General features: G+C 36.1%; 2 protein-coding genes across 2 annotated transcripts in view; one reads left to right on the top strand and one right to left on the bottom strand.

Moving 5' to 3' along the window:
* Positions 1 to 15,261, top strand: part of LOC136812447 (citron Rho-interacting kinase-like) — a 41,252-nt gene extending 25,991 nt beyond the window's left edge. Inside the window, exons 29-41 of the mRNA XM_067068943.1 lie at positions 367 to 610; positions 1,210 to 1,298; positions 1,811 to 2,003; positions 2,948 to 3,033; positions 6,494 to 6,753; positions 8,395 to 8,472; positions 9,019 to 9,306; positions 9,833 to 9,925; positions 10,654 to 10,762; positions 11,267 to 11,398; positions 12,087 to 12,167; positions 13,346 to 13,430; positions 13,929 to 15,261. Coding sequence (XP_066925044.1) covers positions 367 to 610; positions 1,210 to 1,298; positions 1,811 to 2,003; positions 2,948 to 3,033; positions 6,494 to 6,753; positions 8,395 to 8,472; positions 9,019 to 9,306; positions 9,833 to 9,925; positions 10,654 to 10,762; positions 11,267 to 11,398; positions 12,087 to 12,167; positions 13,346 to 13,430; positions 13,929 to 14,352 — 2,162 coding nt within the window. The 3' untranslated portion in view covers positions 14,353 to 15,261. The remainder of the gene's footprint in view (positions 1 to 366; positions 611 to 1,209; positions 1,299 to 1,810; positions 2,004 to 2,947; positions 3,034 to 6,493; positions 6,754 to 8,394; positions 8,473 to 9,018; positions 9,307 to 9,832; positions 9,926 to 10,653; positions 10,763 to 11,266; positions 11,399 to 12,086; positions 12,168 to 13,345; positions 13,431 to 13,928) is intronic.
* A 1,158-nt stretch (positions 15,262 to 16,419) lies between these two features.
* LOC136812445 (G patch domain-containing protein 4-like) lies at positions 16,420 to 17,483 on the bottom strand. Its single transcript, XM_067068941.1, has one exon. It carries the CDS (start codon positions 17,389 to 17,391, stop codon positions 16,570 to 16,572), a length of 822 nt encoding a protein of 273 aa, XP_066925042.1. The 5' UTR covers positions 17,392 to 17,483; the 3' UTR covers positions 16,420 to 16,569.
* Between the last annotated feature and the right edge of the window lie 3,629 nt (positions 17,484 to 21,112).

Raw genomic sequence — 21,112 nt, 5'->3', positions numbered from 1 at the left:
GCACTTTGTGATTCTATTTATGTTACTAACATTTTCCCTGGTGTTCAGTCCAGGTATAATCACTTGATAGTATAGCACGAGAACAATTTAAGTTTCTGTTTTAAACCGAATACCTGTTTTTGTATAACAGTGGATAGAGGTTTTTCAGTCAGATAATTTCCGCCATTATAGAAACAAATGTTCGAATCTGCAGAGGCGATCTCTTACGCAAATCGAACGTTTGCTTTCACAATGGCGGAAATTACGTAACATGAAAAACCTCTATACTTGATCTTTTTTTTTGCACCTGGTTTTCTTCCTTTCATAAATCGAAGCACGTAATACATCTCATACCTAAAGATATCCTCTTATTTATTACTGAAACAGTGCAACAATTGAAATCTTCCCTCCGTGCGCCTGCAGCCAGCAATCCAACCACGCCCCGCATGTCTCACGCCAAACTACCACCCGACGCCATCCGTTCGTCCACCTCATCGCTTATTTCACGGGCGGGATCTTCGCCCTCCACCTCAGTGGCGGATATTTATCAAATGGCGGCGAATGAAGTGAGAGGGAATGGAAATGTTTCAAGCTCTGCGCTGAAGAACAAGAAAAATGACAAACCTCATCAGTGAGTGTTCCTAGCTTTTTTTCTTTTTACTAAACGCTTTTCGTTATGAACTGTTACGAATGCAGTAGCAAGTTTATAGCTTTACACTTTTGAGGACGGTGGAGTGACTGCAACAATTTGGAATAACCCACTGTTCTGACCCACAAAATTGAGGACGGTATAACTGCCGATTTACCATCGTCCTCAGTCAGTCAGGATCTAGACAAATCAAAAGCTAACCGTCTCCGTCACAGGACAAACTCCATACATAAAGTCGCTAATATGGTCGATTGAGAGGGTGATCTCTACGTGTTATTTGAATTATTCTCAAAGATTGTAAAGTATTACTAAGAGTAAGGCAACTCATGCCCTCTAGTGAAGGTTAAAGTCAGTTGTATGTACAAATTGTACCTTGCCGCTGTTTCTCTTTGTCCAGCCACAGATTCTTTGGCCAACCTTCAAGGGGAACAGTTCGGAAATCTAGGGAATAGTTCCAAAAAACATATTTCCAAAATTCAGGAAATTTCATCTTCTTAGCTCGATTAAACTCGATTATTTCAGATTATTTGAATTCTTTTTTTAAATTTAATCTGAATCTTCTGTTTGTTTCATTTATTTAGCTTGCAACAAACACTGAATATGCGACCATGCAAATGTCCCGTTTGTTTGAACACCGCTCCCTTCGCAAAACAAGTCTCCAAGTGCACTGGTAAGTAGGGTGCTAGTCTAGCATTATAGACGACCAATTCAGAAATAATAAACAAAAAATACTGGAAGGGACTATTTGTAGTCAGTACTTATACAACCTTATACCAACCATTTGGACGATCATTTTTTTCCAAATATTTTGGCCCCCTCTCTCCAAAGGCTAGCAGGGGCCTATGCGATCAACAAGCTTGAGCTAAATTCGTGGCACGGAATAATAATTTCCGCGTAAATTAGTTTAGTTAAGGGTAAATATGAATTGAAGAATTATTTGCTCTTTGAATTGTTAGCAAGCTTTTTCATAATTTTTGATTAAAAGTTTTATTTTTACATAAGTATTCCCGTTCCATATCAGACACATTTTTCATACCAGGACAGTGTCTGAATCTTGCTCCACATCCTTGTCAATCTAATGTGAAAAAGATTGTAAATTAAAATTGATGAGTAAGCAAACGATATGACTCTTATTTAAAAACAAAATCGAGGTTCTGATAATCAGTTAAACCTTTGTTTCAGAATGTCACTTGATTTGTCATACCAAGTGTGTTTCATCCTTACATAACATGTGTGGTGTGTCGAAGGCCTTACTCTCCAAATTCGCAATGCATTCACATCGATCCTCCTTGATATTGGATGATGGATCCATCGCACTGGATGTCACTGATGGCCAGGTTCCTAAACTCGAAGGATGGCTCAAATACCCAAGAAAGTAAGAACTCTTCCTTTTCTAGTTTTCCGAATTTCGATTTCTTGCAAATTAACGATTTAATACACCTTTTGTGACCGTAGCCACCAATTGCCGCGCGGGCATTTTTTGTCCGTTTTACCTCCCTAAAACCGTACCAGTCTTTTTTTTCTCGCACCTATCGATAATAGAAAAAGGTGTAAAAAAGGATTGGATCGAGTTTAGGAGGATAATTAAATAATTAAGTGGCGCGCGCCTGACCGCGCGACTACGGCCGAAAAGGTGTATTAACAATGGGGGTTGATTTTTGATAACATTTTTTGATAGGTCAGTAATAGTAAAACTTGAAAAAATTTCTTGCTGGGCCAGATAAATTTGATAAGAAAAGTGAAAACTAAAAATTTAATTTTATTCATTATTTGACGTTTTGGTGTCTTCTTTGCACCATGATCACATATATAGTAAAAAAAGAATTCAAATCGAATTTCAATAGTAAAACCGATTGCTAAAAACAAACATAATGATATACCTATTCACAGCAAATGAGATGATTCCTAAAATAAATAAATTCTAAAAGTGAAGGGAGATTTTCTTGCTCTTAACTTTATATTTTTTTGTGTGTAAACAAACTTCGAGGGGAAATTCCAAAAGTATATTAGCTTACAGAAGGTCATCGTTGTTCGCTCATTGTGAATTTCTTGCCACCTTTTTTGCCTTAGCTTAACAAGTAGCTACGCTCCAGTTAGTTAGTCAATAAGGTTAAATCTGGAGAGATTTCATTTTTCAAATAGGTAGCTTTGCAATTTCCATCCATCTTCGAAATCTTGCCATAAAATTGAATTTTAAAACACATTGCAACAAGTTTTACAGCAGAAGGCTTTCGATTTCTTAAATTATTTTCAATGCTAAAACTTGTTGCAATATAATTTGCTTTTAAATTCAATTCGCATATTTTTCGATTATTTTAGGAATGGAACAAAACACACTTGGGATCGTAAATGGGTCGTTTTAGAAGAGAAACGTTTGACCATCTTCGATAACGAAAATACTATAGGTAAGTGACACGTCACGGTCATCTTCAGAGGTTCTTCACATGTCATGGTACGTAACATTCACCATTATTGAAGCAAACGTTCGAATTCGCAATGGCAATTCCTTACGCAAATCGAACGTTTGCTTTCATAATGGCGGAAATTATGCAACTTGACAAAACATGAAATACCTCTATAGCTCTACAGGATAGAGCTACTACTCTTATTTCTCATTGAAGAGAAACGGTAGTCGCCGTATGATGCGCCGTCATGAACGTAAACACGTAAGCTCGTAGAATGGCGGAAATTAGGTAATTTAACTAAACATGAAAAACCAAATTCATTGCATACGGCTCTTGAAATGATCATCGTTGCTTTTTCTTATTGATCGGGTTTGTGTTTGCCTATCTCTATCCCAACCCAGACGGCACACGACGTCAGAAAAACGTCCATGTGACATTCATAACGTCCAAATAACGTTATTTGAACGTTGTGTGCAAGCTGGGAACACGCGATTTTTTGGTGACACCGTTCGGTGTTGAGGAAAAAGCCGTGGTCGTCTGGGACAGGCAATGTTTGTGTGTGAGCATCCGTTGAACCTAACTTACCGCGTTTCTTTGTCCTTAGTATTTCAATCGTCACCATTGCCTCGTCGATGAAAAATAATGCGATTTTTTTTGACTGCCGAAATTAAATTCCATTCGCTTCAAGTGTGCGCTCTTTTTTATCAAAGAAGTGTGCTCACTTAAAGCAGATGGACCATTGAGTTTAAAGCCCCAAAAGGGCTAACGATGAATCTTCTACCTTTCTCAAGTGAGAAAAAGTGAAGCCTTAAGATTTGCACTGTATTTAGAATTACGGGTTGAATATTTTGTTTTTTAAAGTGACATATTTTTCGAAATCTGGCGATAGGTTTTACATTCAATCTAGCATTTGTGTGAAAACCACGCGGGTAACACGTTTTGGAAGGGAAACAAGAGCCGCAAAGATGCGGATAAATATTTCCTTTACAAATGTTAAAATAATAATTGATATCCTCAAAAGATTTCAAAGTGCTTTACAAGTCAGATAACATCAAGCAACACAAGTCCCTAAGAATTTCAAAATTCCATTTATGTTATTGCCAGTATTTATTTATTCATAAGATGACTGTAGGTTCAAAGTAGAGTAGAGCCAAGTAGAGTGTTGTTGAACACATCAAAAGACCTGATTATATAATTATTATTTTAAGCGCTGATTTCCAGAAATATCATATAGCCAAAAAGGGCAAATATTTAAAATGAAAGAATGACAAAAAGGAGAATATTTCACGCAGTAAGAAAACCAAAGAAAATTTTATATATTTTCAAAATAATGAGATGAAATATTTTGCATTATACTTTCATATATATATATAAAATATTGTAAAAAATATAAAAATTTTGGAGTTTTTTGAAATAATGTACGTGCTAAAAAGTAAAAATCTTTCAAAACAGGGAAACAATTTCATATTTTCCGACAGAATGCAAAAAAAAAAATCTCATTTTTATATACTGGGAAACATTTCATAATCTGAAAGAATGTCGATAGGAAAAAATTCCCCTAACATAAGCCATTTTGTGATTTCCGAAAGCATGCTGCAAGAGCAAAAAATGTCACATACTTGGAAACAATCAAAATTTCCAAAAAAATTTCAGAAAATAAAATAAATTGTCATGCCAGGAAATCACTTGAGTTTTCTTCATTTTTTAAATGCATGTGGAAGAAAATGTAAAAATCACGACAAAAGTTTTCCACGTTTTAAATGTGCATACCGTCAACTGCTTTAACTTGGGACGATTGGTCAAAACATGGGACTGTTTGATATCTGGTCTGTATTTTCACTAACTTGTTAAATCTCTTTGACAACAAATTTGATTTGATAACTCCACCAAGTTTATCAATCATACTTCCTTTCATAACATGTCACGATAACTTTCACTGATATGTAGCAACGATTGGAGAATTAGAGAACACATGCTGCCTAACTGCCTATCGCCCGATGGGATTAACAAATAACGCGTGTGTAACTTGCTGTGCGAGTGATGTCAAACGCTCCATCGTTTTGCCATTTTTTCAATACACCGTTCATTAACTCAAATCAAATGACTTTGGAGGTTCGGTGAAATGGTAACCAAATCGCCGTCCCATGTTTTGTCAGATAGTCCCAAGTTGGAGCAGTTGACGGTAAGAAAATCTCCAAATTCACGACAAAAGTTTCCACGTTTAAAACACACGTTGCAAAAGATCTCTAAATTCACAACTAAAGTTTTCCACGTTTTAAAATGCATGCGGGGAAGAAAATCTCCAAGTTCAAGCTGGTTCAAGAAAAATTTTAATTGTACATGTGAGGTGATTTCAAATTATTTACATCCATATTCAATGCAATAAACCTTTTAAGAAGTATAACATTCTTCATATTGCCCTATTGGGGCCGTGGTGTTCCGGATCCGGTTATCAGCTTTAAAATTTGAAATTTATAACCGCAACGAGTTTTCACTAACTGTCACTAACCCCAGCAGTTAATTCATTGTTTTAGATAAAAAACCAAGGGAAATTCAATCATTAACCAGTCAATTTTGCTCCATGTTAAAATTTTTTAGCTAAAATCAGTTCATCAACCATTCCCATTTTTGCATTGTCGGCATTGCATTTGGGTGCAAACTTTTTTCATATTGCAAGTATATATGTAATTTTTCAGGTATAACATGGTCAGATTTATTCACAGTCAATTGCCTTCGAACGATTTATGCAAATATACAAACAAAATTGAAGTTAGTTCGTTGTGAAAGTTGATAAAATGTCCTGTTTTTCCAGCCAAGCAGCCAAGACCAACAAGAGATTGTATTATCTCATTCCAAACCAACAGAATGTAAACGAAACATCAAATCCAGAAAGGAATATTAAGAAAAGTTCACTATCGACCATTCCTTGTGACAATCGTACAAAAATCATGATCCATTTCAACTCATCAAAGCATATAAACCAAAGCAAAGAAAAGTAACGAAAGAGCAAAAAGTTGTTGTCTATTTTCTGCCATCTTTGTTTTGACAGTTAGAAACAAAGCAATACGCTTCTCAAACGTCCGACGTTGCCCGATCGACAAGGAAAATAGAGCGCCGTACGGATATTTACCACAGACGTTTCTCGGAGAAATGACGTCTTCCGCCTCAAAAAAAGAACACCCTACTGTTTTTACCACCGGAGCTTGATTTAAAAAGAGACTCATGTACAAACTCACGAAATTGACCAAAACCGAGCGTTAGACTTGGAGAAGGAGAAGAAATTTTACCGTTTTAACAAATATTTCCTATATAATAGGAAATATTTAATTAGTGGCTTCATTTCCCATCCAACAGTTTCGGGTGGAATGGACTTCAATTTTCATTTTATTCCCACTGGTGCAGGTCAGATTACTCAATTGAGAAATGTTCATTCTCCCTTTATCTTTTATCTTTTTCACAGAGTTCGATCCATACGATGAAGTCGATCTAAACATCGAAGGCGAACTCAACACCCATCCCGCCATTCCAACATCAGAACTCAGTTGGGCGGCCACCAACGACCTTCTCTACGTCTTCTCAATCGAAATCCTACCGGACACTTTGGGTTGGCCGCGCCGCACGCTATACTTCTTATCGCCCACTTTCTCTGATAAACAAAGATGGGTGGCCGCCCTCGAACAAATTTCCGATGACGTCAAAAAGTCAAGCCAGAACGGACACGTGAGTCACTTTGAATTATTTTGATTATTATCCGACGCGCGTAAATAGCGACATTTGATTGGCTTCTTTGCTGTCCAATATTTTCGAATATATAGCTTCCATGGAGGCTATATATTTCAAAAATTGACGTCACACAACGAGTTCAATGACAATTGAGCATCTTCTTTTTGACGTTACGTCACAAAATAAAAATAAGACTTTTGAATAAAAAACTACCAAGAAATCAGATTTACGAGCATATAAATTGGAATTATGTTTGAAAACGAGAAATATTTTAGCGATGAACGGATAATAAACCATTTATTTGGACGCAGTCTCATCCAATATGAAAAATATTAGGCTACGAGAAAAGATATTGGACTCGGCGAAGCCTCGTCCAATATCTTTTCTCGCACGCCCAATATTTTTGCATATTGGATTCTATTAGTTACACGGTCTTCTCGAGGTGGGATACGGGATATACAGGGTCAGTAAAAACGGTATTGGTGGCGAGGCTTGCCGAAGTCCCTTTGCATGTGTTCCAAAAGCACGAAAAATTTTCAGAACTCTCCAAGCAGATACTTACAATGAAGAGCAAACTGTAAAAGTGGGATATGTGAAAGTGACATTTTATAGCATCGCAATTGAAAGTCTTCCTCAATCCATATCAACCCAAAAAAAGTAAAAATCAAAATTACTTAAAGATTTTCTGCATCCTATTGACACAAACATTTTCAATCACTACAATTCATGTCTTTTCCCCTTTTTTTATTTTTTCTGTCTTTTCAAAACAAAACATTCGAATTTTGTGCAAAACATTCGAAAGCGCATTCGTCAATATGCAATGTCTTCTTTTTTTTCTCAATCGAATGCGAGGAAGACAGATACGGTTTATATCCCACCTCTACGTGATGTCTTTCGACCAATGGAATCGCTAGAATCTTACTGATGCGGGATAAGACTTTGTCCAATAACTGCGTAATGTAATATCATATTTTCAAGACCAAGGTCGGGCATCGCGCACGGTTAAATAAATAAATGGGAGTGGGATTGTTTTGCTGCGAAGTTTGAATAATACCACTGACCTTCATATATCATTAGGGCACCACTTTCAAAAAAAATCCAATAACTCAAAAATCCACTTCCCATCTCGGATAGAGCGAAAAATGTTTCAAAATCTAAAATCCAGGTTGACTAATATTGTCCAAAGATAGAAAGGTAGAAAATCTCCAAAAGATTATTAACAGTGGAAAGACTTTATCAAGGACCGAGAAGCTACTCTTGTCAACCCTTCCCCTTTCAACTAATCTATTCATGATATGCACCACTGGAGAGTCTTCTGAGAACTTTTAAATTTTTCCACCCAATTCATGATATGCACCATTGCAATGTCTTCTCAGATTACATCACGGACCCAATAGCTGATTGGTTGTAAATGACGTAAAATCAGTCAATACGTCACTTACAACCAATCAGCTGTTGGGTCCGTGGAAGACATTGCAATACGTCACATAAACAATAGAAAAAGTGACGTATTGGTTGGAACAAAAACAGAAAAGTTACATAATTTCGTGAAGTCATTGCAGTGGTGCATATCATGAATTCTACTTCATCATTTTCAGAGTACGACACACTCTTACTCTACTATCTTTTCATCTTCAGGGTATGGCTGAGAACGTGATCATGACCATCGACAATTCACCACGTGACGTCAATTGCGCCGCCATGATCAACCCAACGGTAAGGCGGTTAAATAAATACGCCCCAAAATAAATAAAAGTTATCTAACACTTTATAATGGGCGTTATGTTCGTTAATATCATGACAACCCTTGTCTGAAAGTCGAAACTTTCAGTGATATGGGACCTCTGTGTGACTCAAGTCTACTTCAGAACAATTTACAAATATATCGTTTACTCAACACAAAATCGAACAAAATATTGAACACAATAGAAGAAAATGAAGTATCTGCCTAATATGAAGTAACTGCCTAATATGAAGTAACTGCCTGATATGAAGTCACTGCCTGATATGAAGTCACTGCCTGATATGAAGTAACTGCCTAATATGAACTATCTGCCTGATATGAACTATCTGCCTGATATGAAGTATCTGCCTTATCTGCCTAATATGAAGTATCTGCCTTATCTGCCTAATATGAAGTATCTGCCTAATATGAAGTAGCTGCCTAATATGAAGTAGCTGCCTAATATGAACTATCTGCCTAATATGAATTAGTGTACGTGAAGCAGAAAAACTTACATTTTATGAACTCTTTCTTTGCAGGGAAGTGTTTTGGGCGCAGACGATGGCTTGTACGTCGTCTCCATGAAATCGGGAAAATCGGGTAAACCAGTTCCCATAATCGGATTAGGACCGGTTTACCAGATGGAATTTTTACGCGACTTAGATATCGCGTTGTTGATATCTGGCAAAGAACGTATTTTCTGCTATGTAGATATCTCGAGCTTAGAGAGTCGTTTGAAACAGTTGCAAAGTGGTTCTTCCATTTCCGATATCAATTCTTACCAGATCGGAATAGTGAAATCATGTCATCTCTTTGCTGTAGCTAAGGTAAAGTTTTGTTTCTTGATTTTATTCCAGATTTTTCTGTGGTGAAAGTACTGTGTCTGTCCACTGTCTGATTTCACCAATTATTTGTTTCTATGATTTCCCTTTCATTTTCCAAATTGGGGATCTTGTTCTTTGTAGACTAGAATCTACTTCTGCCTGAGCTTTGTGTTCTAATTATTTTTGATAGACGTTGAGTCTAATTTGAGTGAACCCCGGGCTAGGTTCCAAGGTGTAAAACCATTGATTTCAAAGCTAGATCCGAAACTCCTAGATGGGAAATAAAGCTATATTTTCCCCATCCTAAGCACGTGATCCGTGTGTTTTCACACAAAATTTCTAACTACGGGTCAAGGATTCACTTTTTGTTTCTTGAGAAAGGTTGAAGATTTGTCTCTAGCACCTTCGGGGCTTCAAACTCAATATGTAAAACCTAACTTATATTAAATTCTCATCTTCTAGATCAACAACGCTTCAAGTGGACCCCGGGCTACGTTCTGAACCTAATTTTCTTTACATTTTTTTGTAGATCAACAACGAGTATTTCGCGTGCGCAGCGACGGCTCACAAATTAAACATCCTCAAATATGAAACGAACACTCAAAAATTCATCCTCAGAAGGGTAAGAAGTTATCTGATATTCCGATGGCGTATTGGCGGCCGCCCACGCTAAAGCTCTGAAGGAGCGGGCCAAGACTATAAACTATAAATTAAACTCACTACATTAAAGGAAGAAATTTTAATGGGAAGAAAATTTAGCGGATTTTGCGGATTTGGTCATCCGCCAAATTAAATTCCCGCCAAATTTAAGTTGCTCTATTTATTCCCCTAGATGTGTGCTATTTCAGGCTTTAAAACAGGTTTTTCCTTTCTTAATGGTGTTTTTTGGACAAAAATGACCTTCGTCCGCAAAATTTAATTCACTCTGAAAAAACTTTTTCGGCCATCCGCCAAATTAAATCCCCGCCAAAAATTTCTTCCTTTAATCTATTATACGAATGTCTCCTTAACTCGACCAAGCTTGCTGGTGCCTTCAGTTGAATAAGTCTATGTTTAGATATCTTTTTTTTTAACTTGAGATAATCTGTGTTTTTTTGTAATAGACGATATCGGCTTTCCAAATTCTCCCCGAATGATTACCCATGATGCATTGCGCAAAAAAATTCACAGACGATATCGACTTTCCGTGAATTTTTTGCGCAATGCATCATGGGTAATCATTCGGGGAGAATTCGGAAAGCCGATATGAGAAAACGAACTTGCTATTCTATTAACATATTTCATATTTTTATGACCCTTATTAATGGGTCAGGATGATCTACCAAATCTTTTACCTTCCCTTGTCTCTAGGAATTGGAAACGAACGAACCATGCACTTGCATGTTGATCGCTACCAATTACGTCATTTATGGAACTAGCAAATTCTACACAGTCGATCTCAAGAATTATCAAAAGAGAGGTGGGTAAATATTTCTTTAGGAGATAAAAATTCTGCTTTAAAAATACTTGTTCTATCTTTGTCCAAACTAAAGTCTCTTTCTAAAAGATTGACAATCCGTACTTTTTAAAACATTGCTCTCGAAAAAGATATAGCTAAAAGTAATAACTCGTTGAAAAGATAATTTTGAGCAGATTGTAAGCTGTTCTGAATTTCCTAAGAATTTGAAAATTAAAATGAAAAATGAAGAAGATAAAAATGATTTTTTCTACTGGACCAAAAACTTTTATCGAATACTATCTTCGTTCGAGCTAGTCATGTCTAAAGTATATCGTATCTCGAAGCAAAGCACCCATGTGAACTAGCAAAAGTGGATAACTATTTATTTTCAACTTGACTAAAAGTAGTTCTTTCTTTATGCTAATTTTCCCTTGCACATTTTACGTTATATTTTATTCTAAGCTGAAATTTGTATTTCATTGTCTTTTGAACAGAAAATTTTAATGTTCTTATTTTCATTTTCAGACTTCCTGGAAGCGAGTGACACAACGTTAGCTTTTGCAGTTTTTGGAACATCTCAGTCCAGGAATTTCCCGATAGCTGTCTTCAACGTTAGCAAGGGCAAACAGAGGGATGAATATCTTCTTTGTTATAGCGGTAAGCTTTTTTATAAGAATAAACTATATAAGAACATTTGGCTAAGAACATTTGGCTAAGAACATTTGGCTAAGAACAAGTTAAGAACATTTTAAGGCTTTGCAGACTCTAAAACATCCAATTTCTTATGGAAATGGGTAAAAATGCTAAAAAAATGATGAAAATAAGAAAATGTTAAGAACATTTTTGGTTAAGAACATTTTTGGGCATAAAACTCAAAGAGTTAAGAACATCCGAAGGCTTCAAAAAATTTAGAATGTTCTTATAAAAAGAGGTGTAGACCAATTTGCATTTATTATTCTGTTGATTAGAAGTTGGTTCTTTTAAAATAAAGAGTTTGTAAACTTTTGCGTTTGTTTCCCAGCAAAATTTTCACGAACCGTATTAGCCAATGAATTTTGATTCAACAAGGACTGTGTTTGCTGCTATAATTTACATTAGTAAAAATAAAAGTTACTATTTTGCACTTAAATCAAAACGTTAACGAAAATACTTTGGCTTCCTATGTACTTGAGACTTTAGAATTCCCTCGAGGAATTCCTAAGATATCTCTATTGTAATACCCCCGAAACAATCCCACAATGCATCGCTTTTTTAGAAAATCCAAAAACTCCGATAAGGTATATTTCTCATCGACCTTCATGATAATTTTACATCAAATCACCTTACTCTTTCCTATTTTCTGTAGAATTTGGTATTTTTGTGGATTGGCAAGGTCGTCGATCTCGTAAAGGTGATTTGAAATGGTCACGTCTTCCCCTTGCCTTCGGTGAGTACTGAAATTTATATTATAATACGCTTGAACTCTCCTATTCTCGCATGAAGCTTTTTGGCTAGCGATTTTTAAGCAGCCGACAATTCTTTTTCGCACCTTTTCTGTATTGATCTTCCAATTGCTAATTTTTTTACACAGAGTCGTTTTGAACATGCGCTTGTTTCAGTTTGTTTCTTTTCTTTTTTTGCCCGAATCTATCCCCTTAGGCTTTATAGTTTGATTTTCCTCGTTCGCCATTGATACAGGAATAACCCCCCCTCATTTTTTTCTACGTCACTGTTGTAATCAGCCTTTAATCAGCTTAATCAGTTCAACATTTTATTGCTGAGCACTCTTTTGCGAATTGAGAATATGATTTTTACAAAAGATAACAAAAAGTGATCTTGAATTCCCAAGGCAATCGAACGATGACAACAATCAGTTCGTTAAACGTTTCTCTGGAAAAAAATCTGTAGCGTAGATTTATGCTGTAGCGTAGATTTATGCTGTAGCGTAGATTTATGCATTGTCTCCTGTACAGTAAATACACAGGTTGCAAAATTAAAGTCTGAAGACAAATCACGCTTTTACTCGAAATTTTTATGTACATTTTTTTCTGATTGGTTCGAACTTATTGACACTAACAAAGTTATCAGCTGTAAGTTGTAAAGCAAGTAACATGGGAATAAAATCACGTGAACCTTTTCGAGTAATCACATGTTTTGACTGCATTGATATAATTTTGCAAGCCGTGTATTGAATTGAAAATAGCATGTAACAGATGCACGAATCCTATGAAATTGGCTTATTTTTTAAAGAGAGTGAGAGTGTGATTTATTTTTTTATTTCAAAGGACTTGGTCAATGAAGTATAAGCCCGAAAGGCTAGAAGCGAATCTCTAACCTTTCTCAGGCAAGAAAAAGTGAAACCTTAAAATATGCGCTGTATTTTTGACGACATATTGAATCTAGCAATTCCTTTGTTTTCGAGTGATATTTTTTTTGAAATTCAGCCGTAAATTTTAGTTTTAAATCTGTCATTTGTGTAAAAACCAGGCGGGCCGCTCAAGACCGCGCAACTTTGGTAGGATTTTGTTGGCTTCAAATTCTACCAAGAAGATTGCTTTTAGCCCTTAGGGCTTATACTTCATTGGACTTGATACCATAATTAATAATTCCGTTCTTTCTGTTCAGATTATCGCCACCCTCACTTATACGTGACTCATTTTGCGTCCATCGAAATTTGCGAAATCTTCCAAGACATGAAAACAGACATCAGGTAAGAAATTTGATATTCTGAGAAGGACTGCGTTTATAAAGGCCGCGAGCAAAGCTTCCACGCTATTATTGGTCAAAAGAAAAATGAAGCAATTCCATTGGCGCGATCTGACGTAACGGTTGAAAAAAGTTTAGATTTTTCGAGCGCGCGCTACATTTTTATGACGTAATCTTTTTGCCAAGCAAAAAAGATTGAAGCCAACAAAAAAGTGCGATCGCAGCGCGCACAAGTGAAGACCTGCCTTAAGGGTATGGTCACGCGATCTAATTTGCTTTTGTGGGGAGACTGGACTCATTGGGCTTGAATCGTATGATACGATAATTTTCATGTTTGTTTATTTGATATAAGTTCTCGGTTCGGGAAACAGTTGATCTATCTTATAATAGTCCAACTTTTGAGCTCATGTTCAAGCCTTCAAGTTTACATTCTGTTTCTCGTTTCTTATGGTTAAAACACTCGGAGAATGTTTGAATTGACATTGATTTTATCATTTTTCAGCACCACACCACGAAGATTTATCGATGTTCCCGATCCTCGATTCCTGGGCGAAGGATTATCACCGCGCTCCGTTCTCTTCGCCAGCGAACAAGACGACAAGATGGAAATAATCTCATATGTGGACACAAAGTCGAACGGGCTGTCCCGTAATCCTTCCATCATGTCCGCTGTTAGTGTCATCTCCCCCTCCGGATCGTCCATAATTCCGCATACTATTGACGAGGGATCGGAAGTCCGAAGTTCTGCATCGAGTTATTCAATCGATTCAGACGAGGAAACGTCACGAAGCATTGGTAGTAATAAGAAAGAATCCGGAACACCCAAAAATAAGCGGAAAGACCAATTAAGGACACAGGAAAAAGATAAGAACCGAATTTCTTTCCGTTTATTCAAGGGCAATCGAAAATCTCAATTACATGAATAAATTATAAAAATGCGGATGAAATTTGAATGAAAATTGTTTAGTGTTCCGCTAGTGAATAGCGATGGAATGGATATCGTTGGTCTCGGAAAATCCATGTGATGCGAATATACTGGGTCGCTGAGAGAAGCAACAAGCTGTCTGCCAGTGGTCTCTCCTTGTTCGAAAAGAACGGAAGTCCATATTTTGTGTTTAGCTCTCGGTAGCAACACTTTTTAACATTTTTGTTGAACCCCGGAAAAAAGGACATACTATCTTTAGAATTAGAGCGAGTAGAAAAAATAAGCTTTTGTACAATCTTCATTTGTTGATTGAGTTTGAAGAATAAGTCCTCATAAGATCTGCCAAGATACGAAAAACAAATTGTAAAGACCTTCTCAAGTAAATCAATTCACGAGTAAAAATAAAAAGTTGGCCTACTCCAGAAGAATTTTAAATACAGAAATACCTCAAAAAATATTCCCATTAGATTTTTTATATAATTATTATATATTACAACTTTTTTTGCTCTCTGATGTAACTTATACAAAACCAAATATGGAGTAATTATGAAAAATAGTTTTTTATTGTATTTTGCCCTCCCAAAATATATGTACAAAAAAGGGCACTCCGACCGGTGCCTTTATTTAGTTCTTTAGCAGACTTTGTTTTTAAGAATTTCCTGTCTTTGGTTATTTTCCCCTATTTATAAGGCTTCAGAAGGGCAATACGTAAGTGGTTTTCATTCCGGTCTGCAAATTATTTTCTGCACTTTCAGCACCTCTTTTTTATTATCTGATGCACCTTTAGGAGGCACCATTTTTTCACGTTCAATTCGTTTTTTTTTTTCAATTTTTAGGAGCTGATTATTTACTGCTCTTTGTATCATTATAAATATGGATAAAAAAATAAATCTCTTTAAAATTAAATCGAGCTTGATTTTCTTTTAACTATTTAAATTTGGAAAAAAATAAAGAAATCTTAATTTTTTTTATTATTACGAAAGATCGATTGAATATACGCTTTTTTATAAGAATAACTTCTATAAGAGTTTCAGTGTGAGATTTCGGCATTACTATAGGAATAGACTATAAGAATAATTCTCACCCTCGGCCAAACTGTTTTTATAAAAAAAGCTTTTATTGAGTTTAAAGATCTTGATCCTTCGTCAAATGTCAAATTGCTGATAAGAATTTGGATTTGATGAACTTTTGCTGTCAATTTCAACCTGCTAATTTCATTTTGCCTGGATTTATTTTCGCCAATCAGTCAAAAATCTGTGAAAGGTTTTGTTTTTAAATAAGAGTGACATCGTTTGCTTACTCATCAATTTTGATTTACAAATGTGGAGCAAGATTGGTCCGAAAGAGGAAAAGAAAAACATTTTTTGCTTATATCAGCACAATATAACAATAGGCAGACACTGTCCCGATATGAAATATGTGTCTGATATGAAACGGGAAGAACGTAAAAACAAAAGCTTTAAAATACACGCTTTTTTTTTAAGAAACACACTTTTAAGAAACATGAGGCTCAGAATGCCTAAAAACTAAGAAATATCTAAGAAACATGCTGAGGCTGAGAATGAGAAAATAACATTTTTCAATTCAGTTTTTTTAAGAACATTCCACTGCTCCCAAAATCTGAACATTTTTACAAAATTTCTGAAATTTCACTAAAAACTTGGCTCGGGGTGATGGGGTGATTCATAAGCATATAATAAGCATAAGCTATGCCTGGATGCTTCAAGAACTTAAGCATATACACGAGCCTGACCAAGGGGCATACACTTGCTTATAAAAAACATGTATATTTCGTTTCTCTAAAACTCCTACTCTAGTAAAGCCTGGAGCTTTTTATCCAACGATTCGCGAAAGTTTATGCTCACGAAAAAAATTTTTTCCTCAAATTCGCGAAAGTAAATGTCGTAAATTTCGCAAAAGTTTGTACGCCTAAAGTATAATCTAATGTCAGAAAACCATATCGGCTTTGGATATTTTTTGGGTTTTTTTTGTTAAAAAGTAAAATATATTTTGCAGATTCATAGGGCCTTTTCAAAATTTTCAAATTTCAGGAGATTAAAATCGCTGATGACACTCAAATCAAGAAAAGAAGGGGTATAGATTTTTATGAAAATATGAGCTTTGTAGCTATTAAAATGTAAATTATTTTTTTATTTACAATTTACAAAATTTCCGACGCATCCGTTTGTTGTGAAAAATTATAAAATAAATGAAAATTTCATTCATCAGATTTCGTTTTCTTCTTTTTTTTCTTCTTCTTGGGTTTCTCATTATTTTCCTCTGGTTCAACCTCTGCTATTTTACGCTTCTTCTTTTTACTTTTCTTTGTTGAAGTTATTTCCTCAGTATCTGAGTTGTTTTTTTCAGCTTGCTCCTGATCTGTTTCGTCAACCACCTTTTGTATCTTTTTCTTCTTTTTCGTAATTTTTTCTTTACGCGAATCTTTAGTTTGTTCTGGTGTCTCATTTTTCTGTAAGAGTCCTTCCTGTTCTTGAATACGCTTCAGTTTTCCACTTAATTTTAATCCATGCCGCGCACCCTTGTGCCCGGTTAGTCCTGTTTGTTTAAAAGTACGGTCAAGTAAATCAGTGGAAAGTTCATCATCACCCAGTTCACTATCGCTGTCTGAACTTACATCAGGTGAGTTTGCGACAGAGTCTAAATCGTTTGCGGTAACTGTTCCTGCACTGACAAATGTTCCGTACAAAAGTGGCTTTCCTTTCACACTGCCTGACAGAGGACGTTTATTGTACATCAATTGCGGAACTATATTCTTCGCATTTTTGTTTTTTCTGATCGATACTTCATCATTTTCGTTATCAACAACATCAATAGCGTTTGCAGCTTTGTTGAAGATGTGGTCCCACCAGTGAAAAGTGAATTCTGTCCCGGCGTCATGTCCCAACCCTCCTTTGTTATTTTTCACTTTAACCTTGATGGCCGACTTAATTCCATTCTCAGATTTGCCAAGACCCTTTCCTTCTTCCCAGCCATGCTTTTGAAGCTGGTTTTGGGCGAAACCTGGTCGATATTTTGGCATGTTTAAAGTGAAAATTCAAGTAAGTGCTAGTCAAGTTCAACGAATGTGTCGATCATTCGGCGGCCATCTTGAAAAGAATGTTTACATATTTTCGTGTAATTTGCCGAATGTTTTTGAAAACAGAAGCGATGTTTATCTTTTTTTGGACAAAACTATTTGAAGATTTTTTTCAAATTTTGAGAAAATCTGCATAAAAATATCCAGGACAAGATAGATTTAATAATCAACGAATCTTGTTTAATCTAAAAAATTGAGTATAAAAGAAAAAAAGCAATAGTCTTGAGATGATCACACCACTTATTTAACCAAACTAAAATCTATACGTCAAACTCACCTATTGTTGCGCTCAAAAAAAAATTATGGAGGTTACTTTTTTGCGCAATATTTCTGGCTCGCTGACTGAGAATTGATTTGTCTCTCGCCATCTTTTCTTTTCCTTTGACTGAGCCTGATTTTTCGGTAGGGAAAGGTGACATTTGATATTCTTTTAGAAATTCTATTATCTGTTTGGTTGTCTAGGTTATATATCTTATTTCTCGATGAAGAAATGGAGTTTTTTGTGTGGAGATAATTTGCTCTTTTCCTGATTGTTTGTTTGCTGTTGTTTGCTACCCAAACGTCAACCATTCTTTCCTGTGCAAGAAAATATTAAAACCCCCGTTTTGATATACAAGGTCAACCGGCACACATTAGTAAAAGTCGCTGTAAATTAGGGGGTTCTGATCAATGTTTTAATTTGATCATTTGGCAGTTCTATTCCCAGGAGAATAATTTACCGTCAGCCAAATAAGGATTATTTTTGTACCTTCACTGGTGATTTTTCAGCTTAAGTTTATGTCTAATAATGTTACAGTTTTTTGAACTGCTTGTTCTAAGCAGTGTAGCTGGAACCTCGATATTCCAGGATTAGAAAAAGCTATACCTGTTATCTTTTTTCTTTAAATAGGGTGGTCAGAGGAAATTTCAAACTTACTTGCAGAATACCAAACCAAGTTTAATGGAAAGCCATAACCATCAGAAGAAAAATGAGGGGTCATTTACCTTCCAATTCTTTAAAGTTCCAAAGATATTCCATTTTGAAGTTCAATTTTTCAAGCATTTTCGTGCACGCATCGCCAGCCATTTTGAACCTTCATTACGGCACCAAAAGCGAAAGTGTTTTATGAAAAATTCCGCGCGGGAGGTTTGGTGCGAGTTTTATTTTCCGTAGATGTAGCTGAAACGGGGGTAATTACACCATAATCTTCCCTTAGCGCTTGCCACCGGAACAGCTTGATTCTTACTTTTTTCACATTTGGAAAGAAGAAAACATTGTTCTTCTAAAAAATTCACGTTCGATAAAAAAATTTGATTTTTTCAATGAAAAACGCATTTAAGTACATAATTTGACTTCCTGAAAAATATACGTTGCTCCAACCAACGAACGTGGTACGTCTCAAAAGCTAAACTATCGCGGGGAACGATGCAAAAAATTCCAGGTCGATAGCTGTTTCGGGTGGCTAGCGCTTTGGATTTTAGAACCCCCGGATAAAAAATTTTGCCGTGCCGCGAACAAGAAGTTTGAAAAAACTCACCTGCGAGTACTCATTTTCAAATTTTGAAGGAAAATGAAGACATGATGTGCTGATTTTTTCTGCAAAAGAAAGCTGAATAAATTCTCTACACTTTGGAAAAAATAATTATGTTAGAAGAGGTTTCCTTCCTTGAGGTATGTAAGCTTGAATATTTTTTTTCGAAAATCTATGTTTTGTTACTGCCGCACGCGTAAGGCCCGACCTCCCTACTTTAAAGAATCAACAAGCCATCAACATCGATAAATTACACACATTCCCTCAGAAACTTTTAAAATTATCTGCCATTATGACTTTCTTGAAGCCGTTCCGAAATTAACCAATCGGATTAGGTATCGGAATTCCTATGGGAGTTCTTTTCCGAGATTTGTAAAATAGCTAAGTCGGCAGAAAAACTTTTCCGGGGGTTTGAGGAATATACAGAACTGTTATCCTTCGTTTTTTATTTAACCGTATATATATTTAAATTTGCGATCAAAAATACTTCAATAAATAAGTTTTAATAATATTCAAATATACTTTTTGTATCTCTCAGAAAATAAATACTTACAAAACGACATAGTTTATCATTTGGACTACACCCGTGTTTGGACCATTCTATCGTGGGCGCAAAATAGGGCGGAAACTAAGTAGCACCCTCAGTGCAAGATTGCCGCCTCATCTTTATTCGCCCGCACGAAAACGAGCTAATCATTTTTTACTCGCGCGCTCAAGGGGGAAAGGAAAGTGATCGATATTCTTTGAAGAAAAAACGTCAGAAACAAACCCAAAGACCAAATAATGTATTTTGTTGTTGAGAATCGATCCTGTGAAGATGAAAAAATTTCTGCTATGCGTTTTTTTCGGAACGCTGAAAAACTCTAATTTCGATCTTCCTTAAGGTAAAGAGGTTGCGAGATTTGGGCTAGCGAGGCAAAAATCGCTAAAAAACTGGTAAAATTGTAATCCTCAAAATCGAAGTTCCAGCCTCACTGCTAAGAGATGAGTGAATATTTTTAGTTTTTAAGAAGAGAAGCAAATTTAATCTTTCTTCTAGGCAGCAATCACAAATATCTTCATTTCGCGTCCTCGTTGGGTCGAAAAAGTGAGTCGGCCGGTCGGACGGTCGGCCGGTCAGTCTGTCAGTCGGTTTAATTATTGTCTTGGGAACTCGAACTTGATTCAGGAAACTCCCAACCTTGTTGCAAATATACATCCTGTACATGACATGTTGTTTTTTTCTGAAAGCTTGATTTCCTAGTCCACGGGATGTCAATCGAACTCAATCGAATTCGATTTGGAGTCGAATCGATCAAATTCAATCGAAGTAAATCGAAGTGATTGTTCGAATCAATCGAACTCGATCGAAGTGATTGATCGAACAATCGAATTCAATCAAAATGGAAAAAAGATGTAAATCTTCAATTGTCTTCGATTGGATTTGATCTATTATTCGCTCGATCAATCACTTCGATTGGTTTCGATTGTTCGATCAATCACTTCGATTGAGTACGATTGATTTGAACAATCACTTCAATTTACTTCGCTCGATTGATTTGATCACACATGGTGTTATTGTTCGGGCTTTTCATTAGTCCACTATAACTAAAAAGGATGTCAATCGAAAATGTGGAATATAATCGAGACCAATATCGAAGCTAATCGAGTACAATCGAACCAAATCAATCTTAAAATGATGTAAATCTTCGATTGACCTCGATTGTTTCGATCGATCACTTCGATTGGCTTCGATCGATTTGGTCAATCACTTCGATTGGTTTCGATTATATTTGATTGGTTCGACAATCGAAATTTTCGATTGACATCCCCTGGCCTAGTGTGACTAAGGCGGCCATCGAAAAATTGTTCTATTCGCGTCACCCGCCCGCATCATATTTTTTGCTGATTTTCCCCGGTGCGGAGACGCGGAAAAAAATCCGGGAAAAACAATTTGTTCTTTTAAAGTATAGCTTTTTTCTCAATCGCTCTGGCGGCCATAGAAAAATTGTTTTGTTTGCGTTACCACCCTCCCTAGAATTACTGGCGTGATTTAAAAAAACCCGGGAATTCTATTCTATTTTCTATTTGGTTGAGTTGCAGGAGGCTTTAGAGGCCTATTCTCGCAACTATAGATGCTTACTAATGAGCGTCCCGTCAGCACCTTGAACTGA

This window comes from Clytia hemisphaerica, unplaced genomic scaffold, assembly GCF_902728285.1.
Source record: "Clytia hemisphaerica strain Z4C2 unplaced genomic scaffold, Clytia hemisphaerica genome assembly, whole genome shotgun sequence".
NCBI lineage: Eukaryota > Metazoa > Cnidaria > Hydrozoa > Leptothecata > Clytiidae > Clytia > Clytia hemisphaerica.
This window is presented reverse-complemented; position numbering and strand designations above follow the sequence as displayed.

What these genes read in the sequence shown, in the direction of transcription:
- LOC136812445 (XM_067068941.1), bottom strand. Translation starts at nt 17,391, where the DNA reads ATGCCAAAATATCGACCAGGTTTCGCCCAAAACCAGCTTCAAAAGCAT.